A 13,537-nucleotide genomic window follows, 5' to 3' on the forward strand; every position below is an offset into this window, starting at 1 on the left:
TTTAAATGAACAATACAAAAATGTGTGTGTTCAGGAATAGTTCAAATCACTATGGCTTTCACTTGGGAAATAATATTTATTTAAATATGGATTGTACAATTATAAGGTAGAAGGGTTCTAAGATGTTAAGTTCACCACCCATAACATCAAGCAAACTTGGTGTATACTCTTAGGGTTTTATTTTCTCAGTCCCCAAGAATCGAGTATTTATAACAAGGAGCAACAGCTTGGCTTTCAGCAAAAGAAAAATATATTTCCTTTCCTCATTGCTTATTTTGTCTCCTGATACTTCTCCATAATATATTCTCTCTGTCTCTGTCTTTCTCCATCTCTCTCCCATTCTCCTTTTCCTCAATCTATTTCTACTACCCTATAGCAACTAAAATAAATATGTAAAATGCCTCCTGGACTCCTAGAAGCTATTGACCTGAATGAGAGAGCCACAAGATTGACTCTTAGTGTTTTTCTCCCTCATTATATTGTTTTACAGGCAAAAATCAATTAACTTCTCAAAGTACCTTGGTTCCATGGTGGTAGGGGCTGTTTAGGATGTTTTAAAATATTTATGATCTAAAAAAAAAAAAGCATCTAACATTTTCATCTCTGGTAAGGAAAAGTATTGTTGGAGCAGAATAAATTACCTACATCTACATACAAATGAAGTCCTCTTCCAATCCTATGTGCAAGTCCCTAAAACCTTTTGATGAGGAGGAAGAGGAGGATGACCCAACAGCCCCTAAGCTACCTGTAGAACCACTTCTTTAGAAAATGTCAAGAACTTTGTTTTCAGACTTGTTCACATTTTGGCACCACCATTTCATGTGGATCCTCTACTCACGATGTTTTCAGCAGCACTAGTGGGGTAAGGTGCCAATTTGTATTGATCAATACAAAAGCTAAGGGGCAATGGAACTTGTCTAAAGCTAATTGTTGTCCCCCTTGACAAATACCCAATATTTATTAAAGTATCAATACTGTTCTTTTGTACTTTGATCTCCTTCTGACTGCAATAATTAGTGATTAGGAAATATCACAATTTCTTAAATTAAATATTTGATGCCATTTTCATTCGATCCTAAGAGAGGAGGGAGAACAGTTTAATTTATTTAACAATTTAAAGTCTTTGCTATATTGCTTGAGTAGACCACAAAAAATGCTCATAGATGTCTTGGTTAACAATGAAGTTTCAAAACACAGTAGAAAAACCAATCAAACCATTAGGAAGTGAAATAATGAAGAAATGAATAACTAAATAAATGATGCCAAAGAATCACTTAAAGAACCGAAATATGTCCTAAAGAATAAACACTAGGTTGAATTTCAAATTTAACATTGTGTGGCCATGATGCTCAGTACCTTCATGTAAACTAGACTCCATTTAATAAGCCAATTAACCACTTTCGTGAGAAATTAACACATATTGGGTGTCAAAGTCTGCCTAGATTCCAACTCAGTTTAAAAAAGAAAAGGATGTACAATAGCTTGTATTGTTTCCAGTCTAGAAATGTGAACCCCAAATGAACAAAACTCATGTTATTCTAGTCCAAACAGTAACTTGGAAAAATGTCCCTGATTCTAGTCAAAAGTAAGTGGAGTCATACCAATAACCAAAAGCTTAGATGATTGTCACTGTCTCCTCTTTGAACATTCTTATAAAGCACAAGCACGTTCTCATTAGATTTTCTGAACTCAATTCTGTTCTCCCAGTTAAGCATCTCTTATATAGAAGGCCCAGTGCTAGGCACTAGGGATACAAAGCCCAGAATAAACAAGCCCCTGCCTTCATAGAGCTGCAATCCTATAGGAGGGATACAACATGTCCATATGCATGTAAACCTAAGTTAACTTTCAGAGTAACAATGGGGAGGGAAGAGGAAGGAAATTTGGGGTGATATGAGCTGAGTCATTAGGAGCCATGGGCTTCTGAGCATTGGAGGTGAGGCATCTCATAGTGGAAAACCTTCAGGGAGACACAAGGATATGATGGAGTACTAAGCTGAGGGAGCAGTTGGTCAATGTTTCTGAACATGGGGTACATAAAGGAGAGGAACATGAAATAAGACTAGGAAGACTGGACAGGAGCCAGAATGAGGAAGGGTGAATCAGATTGTTAGAACAAGAAGGTAAACTAGAGATTCCCTGTGTATCAGGTGAGCAGGATGAAACCCATAGAGGGCTCATATCATTTATCAGTGCAAGTCAGGCCTTTTAACTTCAGTCCTATGTTCTTATCATGACATCATGTTGCCTACCTCTCATCATCAGTTGTCACAGAACAATTTAGAAAACTCTAGCCTTGGGCGCAAAGGGATGTAAAGGAAATAAGCACCTACTATGTGCCAAATACTTTGCTAAGTGTTTTACAAATAGGATCTCATTTGATCCTCGCAACAATCCTATTAGTAGGTGCTTTATTAACCCCATTTTACAGTTGAAGAAACTGAGGCAAACAAAGGCTAAGTGACTTGCTTAGGTGTTAGAGGCCAAATTCGAACTCAGATCTTCTTGACTCAGGATCCAGCGTTCTATCCAACGAGCTACCTAACTGCCTTTACTTAGTATCATCGATCTAGAACTCGAATGAACCTCAGAGGTCATCTAGTCCCATCCCTCCATTTTACAAATTTTACAAAGTCAAATGACTCAAGGTCACATAAGGAATAAAGTGGCAGAGGCAGGATCTGTACCCAGGTACTTCTGACTCCAATGTCCATCTGCCTCCCACTCAGAGACTTCTTACCAAGCTTTATGACAAATGTCAACACCTGAGGTGTCCCACCAAATGGTGTTGACTATTATGCCACAAACACTCATGAAATATGGTAAAAATGTAGATAAGTAAATTGTAATACCCCTCTATGCCGGTGTATGGTAACAGAAATAACAATGAAGTAGATACCAAATGGCTCAAGTTTTAGTACTCATTTGGCCACGTAAGATTTTAAGCAAGCCGACTCAAATTCTCTGGGCCTCAATTGCCTTGTTTAGTAATACACCTATATATATATATATATACACACACATATATATATATGTGTGTGTGTGTGTGTATATATATATGTATATGTGTATGCATGTATATATATAATGTGTATACCCATGCATGCATACATGCATATATGTATGTGTAGCTATGATATATGCTATACTATAGAATATTTAAGTATATTTAATGTCTATTATTCACACAGAATATATAAATAAATGATGTGTGTTTAGTAATATACATACATGTATGTGTGCATATATATACATGTATACACATTTATGTATCTATTTCTAGAATATATAATTAAATGTATTAAAATGTAATATTATAAAATGTAATAATATTATTTTATAACATAAAGATACATCTTGGGCTAGATACTTCACAGGATTGTGGGAATGATCAAATATATAAATAATGGGGCAGCTAGGTGGCGCAGTGGATAGAGCACCAGCCCTGGAGTCAGGAGCACCTGAGTTCAAATCCGGCCTCAGACACTTGACACTTACTAGCTGTGTGACCCTGGGCAAGTCACTTAACCCCAATTGCCTCACACACACAAAAAAGTATATCAATAACATGATTAGCGCTACCTTGGAGGTGCAGCATATAAAGTGTTGGACTTAAAATTGGGCCTACTAACTTTATCTTTCCCAGATTCTATTTCCTATCTGTAAAAGAAGGAATAATAATAGCCCCTACCTTATAGGGTAACTAGGTGGCAGAGTGATAGAGCACTGGGCTTGAACTCAGGAAGACTCATCTTTGTGATTTCAAATCTGGCCTCAGAGGCAAGTCACTTAACCCTATTTGCCTCAGTTTCCTCATTTTAAAAATGAGCTGGAGGGGGCAGCTAGGTGGTACAGTAGATAAAGCATTGGCCCTGGATTCACGAGTACCCAAGTTCAAATCCAGCCTCTTGATTGACACTTGACACTAGCTGTGTGACCCTGGGTAAGTCACTTAACTCTCATTGCCCCACCAAAAACAAAACAAACAAACAAACAAAAAACAAAAAACAAAAAAATAAAAATGAGCTAGAGAAGGAAATGGTAAACCACTCCAGGATGTTTGCCAAGAAAACCCTAGTGGGGTCACGAAGAGTCATCAATGACTGAACAACAAAACTTTATAGGTCTTTTTTGAGGTTCAAAGAGAAAACATACATAAATTGCTTTGCAAACCTTAAGGCATTATAGAAATGCTATCTATTTATCATTATTATTTAAACATACCATCTGGAACTACATCCATGATTCTCTTTATTAATGTCAGCAAGAATAGAATGCTTTGGTTCATTGCTCATTATCTTTGGGTTGTCACAGCTGTAAGCACAGGGCTTTTGGCTTTATTCTAGAGAAAAATAAGAACTCTATTCTATCATTAAAAGTCTCTTCAAGCCATGAGATCTCAGATTTTGAAAGAGGGATATGTCTTTCTATAGTCAACTTAATCATCACTTCTTTAAATAACATTAATAGGCTATGGTTAAATAAAGTTCAAGAATAATGCTTAGAATTGTCAACTTTATTCTACCTATTTGTGCGAACATAACCAAAAGACCATCATGATAAAACAAAAAAGTCACACCACTTTACAGTGTCATGGATGGTAGGTAAAAGAAGCATAACTGTGGCATGCTTTAAAATAAATGATTTTTGTTTCTTCTCTAAGGCAATGCAGAATTTCTACTCCTAATGAATAAACCAGGAATGTTTGGAGTGTGCCAAAGAAAAACGAATAAGGCATATGTTTTAGGGGTCAAATACTGCATTAAGTACTCATACACGTCTAGTAAACACAAAAATTTTCAGGTGATATGTATGAACTCTTGATACTTTTGCTCTAAGAAAAAAAAAAGAAACCCAAATGTTGCCCAAATGACAACACAGCCATCATCTCCTTCGGGGACTAAAAATGACCATGTTTAAAACAAACTTCATATTAACACACCAAGATGATATGTCCACAAATAGATGCTGAGGTGTTTTGGATCTGCTTATTGGTAACTGGATGTGTTGAAAGACTGGGTTTGAGTAATAACTAGACTTACTTTTCTGATATCATCTAAGGTGTTGATCTCTGGTGACAAGCCACCATGTACACACAGGAACTGTTGGTTCATCAGGGCAGCCAAGGGAAGGCAGTCAAAGGCGTCCATGCAGGCATCATATACTCTTTCTGAATACTTTATTTTACCTTTGAGGATAGAAAAGTCAGATACATATGAATATGCAAAAAGCTACTCATGCTTTGATGTCTAAGATCTGTTTGCTTTTGATGTCACATTGGGAACATGAAACTGTACACTTTCTAGATTCTAGCCCTTCTCTACAGTGACGTGAAGGTATAAATGTTCGTTGTAGTCTTTTTCTGTAGTTGTTTTTCATTCATAAATGTTTTGATCTTGTTCCATTTCTTTCCTCTTTCTCTTCCCCCTTTATCTGTTCTCAGTTCTTTTCTTTCACATTCACTTCTGCTTCTTCTCTCTCTCAACTCTGATCCTCCTTTCTTTCTTTTCCCTTTCTCCCTTTACCTCAGGAATCCTTTTTTCTCCTTCTAGGCAAAGAGGTAGCTAGATGGCCCAGTGGATAGAGTACTGGACCTGGAGTCAGAAAGACGTGAGTTTAAATCCAGCCTCAGACTCTTAGTAACTGTGTGATCCTGGGCGAGTCACTTAACCTCTATTTGCCACAGTTTCCACAACTGGAAAATGGGGATAATAATAACCCTGCCACTCAGGGTGTTGTAAGGATCAAATGAGATATTTGTAAAATACTTAGTGCAGTGTCTGGCACATAGTAGGCACTTACTAAATTCTTCCTTCCTTCCCAATACATACAAACATACATTCATATGGCCACATAAATTCAGAAATGATCTCACTTCCTACTTCATTTTTTAAAAAAATTAATTATCCTTTTATGACATAGAAAACAGTATATAAAAAGCTTAGGGACTTCTCACTTGTAACATTTAACTGTTCATAGTAAAAAACTTAGGATATACTTACATTCTTGTTTAAATGTGAAATACTCTGTTAAATGTCTACATTCATGATTTCCACGAAGTAAAAACAGTGTTTTTGGGTAAAGGATTTTCAAGGCCCATAAATACAGCACACACTGAAAAACAAAACAAATGATCAAATAGTATATACATTTTTCCATCATATCCTATATATTCAATGAGTTGATAAGCATTTAGTAAATACCTCTTGTGTTCTAAGTACTGTACCAGGCACTCAGGATATGAACACAAAAGCAAATTATTCCTACCCTCACAGAACATGTATTCTTTGGTTTTTCACAACCTTCCCCAAAATTTTTGTGTTGTGGACATATATTAACTCTAATGTCCTGTTATGGCCAAAATGATCAGCCAAATGTTAGTGAAATCATTAGAAAACATATTGATAACAAAACAAAAAAAAGATACTGAACCAGTCTCATTTGTACCTGAACTACTGCATGCAATGTGGAATTTGGGTCATAATATCCAAAGACTAATTCCAGACAGGTGAGAGTGGCCATGGGTGTTTACAGGATGTGGGCTAAGGAGGGAGAAAGTAGCTTGAAGAAGAATAGAGGGGAAAATTACAGTTTTCAAGTCTGGAAAATTTAAGGTTAAGTGGGGATATGATATAGAAAAAAAATGAAGTCTACATGATTAAGAAATATCACATTACCGAGCTGAGAAATAAGCTCTAGTAACGGAAAAGCAGGGAGCAAGGGCATACTTGCAAAGGAAATGGACAGGATGGAAAACCCTTTGATAGAGTAGAAGTGGGTATTATGGTACTGTCCTGGATGATCTCTCCCTAGGCTTTCAGTTTTTCATTTATAATTTATTTTTTGGACTAGAACTATCATCTTATTGGTATAGATCAATGGTGTCAAACTCAAATAGAAAAGGGGAACCACTAAACTGCACGTATGGATGTCCTGTATTCACTTGGAAAACAATATATTAATATTATCTGTTTTATTTTATTTGTATTTGTTTTTTTAAATATTTCCCAATTACCTTTGCTGGTTCAGCAGCACTGGGGATTGTTGTTTTGCGGGGGAGCACTCTGGTATAGGGAAATCCCTTCTAAGGAGGCTCCCTCTAACAAATACACTTCAGCAATTTATGTGTGACTGTTAATTTTAGAGTTTTCTGGAGCATTTAGGGGTCAAATCATTGCCCAGGGTCACACAGCCAATACCAGTAAGAGGAAGGACTTAAATACAGATCTTCCCGAGTTCTTAGTATGCTATGATGGGCTACCCCTGTTTTGATGCTTCAATAGCCTATTATTGGTAACAAAGTGTTCCAGGCAAATTCTATCTAACTTTATGCTAAAAAATAACACAAACATCCAATTTAGAACATCACAACCCAGTCTCAATTTTGGGAGTCCATTTGCAAACAAGGAACAATTTAATGAAATAGTGTCCTGTCTATAAAGAATAATCATGTTTAACTTACAGAATATTCGTGCATTGATTGGAAAGAGTCATTTAACGAACGTATTAAGATTGAGCTCCCAATAGGAAATATAAATGGCATGTAATTCATGCATATATGTGTAATGCAATCCTATTACCTCTTATATAGAGAGACAGGAATGGTTGAAATAAACAGTGATTACAGTTGACAATAAAAGGAGGTACACATGTTGAATTAATTTGCTAGTCACTATTCATTCATTTCAGTGTGAATTAATTTCACCATTTCTGACAAAAGTGCACTCTGCATATTAAGTCCAAGTTGTCCGTATTTTGGTTAGCAGATATAGTCATTGCAAATGTTGCTATGTACAAATGATTCTTTTCATCTTAATCAGCCACACCCTGATCTTGGCCTCAGCATCCTTCTGATTGCTTGCCATGTGTTATGTTGGGTATTTGTGCACATGTTTTAATAAAGGCCCTGGTGATATTTCACAGGGTTGGTAGATCACATCTCAATATGGATATTTATAAACTGTTATTAATATCAATGAGGGGAACTTTTGCAGTTCAAAATTTTCTATGCTGCAACTGAAGAGGACCAAACTGGGGGTTGAAATTAAATATTTTCCTCCTTTGTGTTTAAATCTTAAAATAGCTATATTTTTTGCCATATACTTATAAAACCCAAAGGGAGGGGATTTATGATTTGGTTTAAATGTAACAACTTCTTTTGAAGCTAAACTTGCAACGTCTTCCCCTACCAAAACCCTTACTGAGGGCTTCTTAAAATTTTGTCAAATGTTACTAGAGAAATCACATTCTAAGTATCACTTTTTTTTTTTTGCCATCTGTTGAAAATTCACAGACTAGTTTAACATCCTGTTTTGACATTATCATATGCCTTTATCACCTCTAGGCTTAATTACTGTAACACTTTCATAGCTGGTTTCCTAAAGTCTCACATGGAAATACTCTCTACAAATGTACCAATACTGCCCATTTTTTAAAATTCTGAATAGACAACTCACATAACTTCCTCTTTATTATCATTTTTCTTTCTTTTAATGTGAAATATTTAAATATGTTACCTTCAAACGTTTTGCTTATGACACCATGAAAACAAAATAACTGTTTTTGAATATTATTTTCCTTCTTGTCAAAAATAAATGAATGAATGACTAAATGACTAAACAAACAAATAAAAAAATGAAATCACTCTCCAAACATAGCCTAGAATATCCAACACAGTGAAGATTGTTGGAGTGTTATGTTAAGTTCATGGGCAAGAATAAGATTTAGAGGGTAAGCTCATGCCAGAGTTCTCTCCTCCACATCTGGTGTGAATCTGTTGCCAATTACAACATTTTTTTGTGGGCAGCTACTTCTTCATCTAGAGTTCTGACAGTCCTATTTGGTGAAACAACTGTGTAAGAATATCAGTGTGGTAAGAGACTTTGAACACAACTGTAATCTGGTCATGTTCAAAGAAGTCAGCCTTTCTATGAACAAGAGTAGCCCAGAATGGGCAGATATGGATGGGCTATGATCTGCATGACTATATGAAGGAAAACATAGATCCAATGTGGTATCATAGTTTTGAAGTTCCTACCAGCCATGGATGCCACCACAGTCATTACAAAAGAAAAAATCATTCTGGTAACCAAACAACTGATTTGTCTAATCTTTTTTTTTTTTCACTGACACAATCTAAAAGCAAGCAAATGGTTTTTCCTTAGAAAGTTTAGATGTATTAGGATGGATCCTTTTTTTTTTCTTTTTAGCAGGAATCATGTCCAAATTTCAGTTTTAACTATAATATTGCTCTCTTCATTCCCAAACAAAGGTATATGATTTGAGTATGGGTTATTTGGTACACTAAATTGAGCACAGTCATTTTTATTCATTTCACATCTATATGTAATTTTATTACATTTAATTTTTCGTGAAATGTTTTTAAATATTAAAAATTCAAATAAATTTAAGTATTTAAATAAATTTCAATATTAAGACTAATTTGAATATTTAAGCATTTAAATACATTAATTGAAATTTTCTTTGACCCATTCATTGATATTAATTGTACTTTTGTGTATTGATTTTGCTAGAGCAGTTTAAAAAAGGATGTAGATTTAAGTGGAAGAAAAGTAGGAAGGGAGAATGAAGGGGGAAGAGGGGCTAGGAAACATGGGAACAAAGGGATTGCAGGATTACATTGCAGCCTTTGTACTTTTTGTGAGCATTTGGGCGTTAACCTTGGTTAATGATGAAAACAAAAGAAAACCACTCCCTCTATCCTCTTGCCCTCACCCAATGTGGGCACTATTGGTCCATTCCAGATATTTCCTCTTTCCTCCCAGTAAGGATAAATTAATCTCTAATCACTTCCCTCAACTCTGGTGATTGTCATGCTTTTGCCTGGACCCAGCTTTCCCCACAGAGGGATGTTTATTAAACTTAATAAATCAGTATCATTCTATTATTGTTTCTGAGGCATCAGTTGGAATCCAGATTAAGTGATTCACTTTGATCTGTAGGGCAACACCAGTCACTGGTTTTCTCCATTGCAACTCTCTATTCACAAATCTAGAGTAAAATAACATTAAAGTAATAATTAAATCAGGAATTATGAACAAGTGTAAAGCACAAAAATACTTGGGATTCAGTGTCTATCACCTTGGACAGTGAGGAGAAAGGGGGAAAGAGCCCATCCTCATCTTTCATCAAATCTCCTGCAAAGTTCTGTAAGCACTGGTCTGTTCCATGCACACATCTCCTCAGAACTGCTGCCTTTGGACTAGTCCCTGTTGCCATATACATACCAGTGTATAAGTAATAATAATAACTTGCATTTATATAGTGCTTGGAGATTTACAAAGCACTTTACAAATCTCTTATTTTTTTCTCACAGAAACCCCAAGACATAGGTACTAACCCTATTACAAATAGGATGAAACTATCAGACACTGAAGAACAGATGTCAGATTTAAACTCTGGCCTTCCTGACTCCAGATTCAATACTGAAATACTGAGCTGCCCTAGTTAAAATGAAAACAACCCCCCATCCCACCTCCTGAGCTTTGGTCAAACTTAGAAAGGCTGAGACTCCATCATCACTTCTTTTTGTCTGGGCAGCAGAAGGGGTCACTCTTGACCCTTCTACCTTCTACTAGTTCCCTTGCACCTAGAAGAAACTGTAGCCAAATTCTACACACTTGAACTTTTTTCTCTCATGGAGTTTACCATCTCTCTCTTTTTTTTTTTTTTTGTGGGGCAATGGGGGTTAAGTGACTTGCCCAGGGTCACACAGCTAGTAAGTGTCAAGTGTCTGAGGCTGGATTTGAACTCAGGTCCTCCTGACTCCAGGGCTGGTGTTTTATCCACTGGGACACCTAGCTGTCCCCCTTAGCATCTCTTTTAAAAGCTTCTCTTCCAGTCAAGGGAAAGCGAAGCTGTCTCTTTTAAGACTTAGTCCCTCTTCGTCAGCTAGGTGGTGCAGTGGATAGAGCACCAGCCCTGGAATTAGGAGTACCTGAGTTCAAATCCAGCCTCAGACACTTAACACTTACTAGCTGTGTGACCCTGGGCAAGTCACTTAACCCCGATTGCATTACTAACAAACAAATAAACAAACAAACAAATAAATAAATAGAATAAATGAATGAATGAATGAATGAATGAATAAATAAATAAATAGACGAATGAGTGAATAAATAAATAAATAGATAGATAGATAGATAAATAAATAGATAGATAGATAGATAGATAGATAGATAGATAGATAGATAGATAGATAGATAGATAGATAAATAAATAAATAAATAAATAAATAAATAAATAAATAAATAGAGACTTAGCCCCTGTTTAGGACTCACTCAGGTCATGAGATGCCAAAGAATTCCATTCCAGCCAGTAGAAGTTTTATTCCCAACTTTACACATCCTTGGAAGAGGGGATAACATAAGGCAATAAGGGCTATAATTAGGATTATGTATTTAGAGCTAGACTTCATTTATCCCAGCTCTTTCATTTATAGATACCAAGCTTCGGTCCAGTGAAATTAAGTAACTTGCCCAAAGTCACACACCTAGTGAGTGGTAGAAGTGGCCTGTCATTTGAAATCTAGTGCTTTTAAGGAAAGAAATGATATGCTTCTATTTAAACAAGAAAAATGCACTATTTTAACAAGGTTATCTCAAAATAACTCTCCATGCTATGAGGACTATAGGAAGTGTAGCTGTGTTTCATCGCTAGAAATGCCAGTTGGTAAAAGAAAAACAGAATGGGGAAATGTCGGTTTTGGATTCTTGGGGATATTCCCACATTTGGAGAGCATGGATAAAATCTAGCGGAAGGGGGGCAGTTATGTGGTACAGTTGATCAAGCACTGGCCCTGGATTCAGGAGGACCTGAATTCAAATCCAGCCTCACATACTTGACACTTACTAGCTGTGAGACCCTGGGCAAGGCCACTTAACCCTATTTGCCCTGCCCCCCCCAAAAAAAAATCTAGGGGAAGTAGAATGACAGAATCCTATGGACAACTAGCCCAGCATGCCTATGCCTGTACCACCAGTCCACCTTATCTTCCTATATTATTTGTTGTGCCCATCGGTCTGATGTCCTTTTGCAGAACCACAGAACATCACCCATGTCCTACTCTGGTCTATGTGACTCCAAAACTAATAAATAAAACAACCTCCCCTGATTAAACATGGATGAAGCTTCTAGCTTAGCTTATATCCCTGAGAGCTTGGATCTGGCCAGAGTGTGCAATGGGCTACAACAGAATCAGCTTACTCTTAAGACAGAAGAATTTAGCATCAGATAGGATAAGAGAGTCAGGAAACTCCATTTGGAAATTTACTCAGTCATGGGGTAGCTATTGGTGGAAACACTTCTATTTGCAATTCTAAACCAAGCCTGGATACATACCCAAACTCAAATGGATTAGGACACCTCTTAAAGTTAATGCTACTGCTACAGCTACCACACATATTTGTTCTAATGAACAAAATCTCTTTCTTCAACACTCAAACCTGTCTAGTTTATTCTGGCTAATTCCCAAGAAATGAGCCCTGATCTTGGCTAAAAATCAAAGAATCAAGAGAACCTAGGGTGCATTGTCAAAATTTCCAAAATTTCCATTGTCTATGAGACTCATGCTTAAAAAACAAAACAAAACAAAACCAAACAAAAACAGGAGATAGGGCCTATAAGACTCATATTATTATTATTATTATTATTATTATTATTATTTTAATGAGGCAATTGGGGTTAAGGACTTGCCCAGGGTCACACAGCTAGTAAGTGTCAAGTGTGTGAGGCTGGATTTGAACTCAGGTCCTCCTGAATCCAGGGCCAGTGCTTGATCCACTGTGCCACATAGCTGCCCAAGGAGTCATCTTTTGTGGCCATAAAGCCAGGTTCTGAACTTACAGGACAATCGCATTCAAATTAAGCCACAAGGGTACCTCTTCAATCCTGGGGAAAGCCAAGTTGGAAAAACCTAAAGCAACCTAAATAAACCTCTGAGATTTTTTGAGAGAGGAATTGGAAACATGACTAAGTTTACCTAGAGTTGTCCAATTTGCCTATGAGAATACAAAGGTAGAGGGTGGCAACTTACTAATTCATTTAGGACAAACTTTCCTGATAAGCATTTCTCAATAACTATAGAGAATCCTAAAATTAGTACAAGTTAGTACAAAGTAAGCATATTATAAATAGCAATATGTAAATCTATATGCAATATACTTATATAATATATACTGTATATATACAATATAATATATAACATGTAACATGGATAAACAGAGAAAGGAGAGAGAGAAGAAAGAGACAGAGAGAGGGAGAGAGGGAGAGAGAAGAGAGAGAGGAGAAGAGAGGAGAAAGAGAGAGACAGAGAGAGAGAGGGAGAGACAGAGAGACAGAGAGAGAAAGAGAGGAAGAGAGACAGAGAGAGAGAGAGAGAGAGAGCGCACAATAGAGCTGGTTATAACTGGTTATCATGTGAGGATGGTGTTATCAGTAATATTTAAGGAGGAAGAAGTGCTGCTGCTGACCGATAACCTAACTAGCTAGTTTTGATTCTTTTAGACAGTTTAGGTTT

General features: G+C 36.5%; 1 protein-coding gene across 2 annotated transcripts in view; it reads right to left on the bottom strand.

The window, feature by feature from the left end:
• PPP3CA (protein phosphatase 3 catalytic subunit alpha) overlaps nt 1–13,537 on the bottom strand; it is a 400,754-nt gene that overhangs the window by 83,152 nt on the left and 304,065 nt on the right. For both annotated transcript variants that reach the window (XM_043970719.1, XM_043970718.1), the window contains exons 4-5: nt 6,003–6,114; nt 5,043–5,188 (exon numbers count right to left, since the gene is read on the bottom strand). In XM_043970719.1, coding sequence (XP_043826654.1) covers nt 5,043–5,188; nt 6,003–6,114 — 258 coding nt within the window. The remainder of the gene's footprint in view (nt 1–5,042; nt 5,189–6,002; nt 6,115–13,537) is intronic.

The sequence above is a fragment of the Dromiciops gliroides genome, chromosome 6 (genome assembly GCF_019393635.1).
Source record: "Dromiciops gliroides isolate mDroGli1 chromosome 6, mDroGli1.pri, whole genome shotgun sequence".
Taxonomy (NCBI): Eukaryota; Metazoa; Chordata; class Mammalia; order Microbiotheria; family Microbiotheriidae; genus Dromiciops; species Dromiciops gliroides.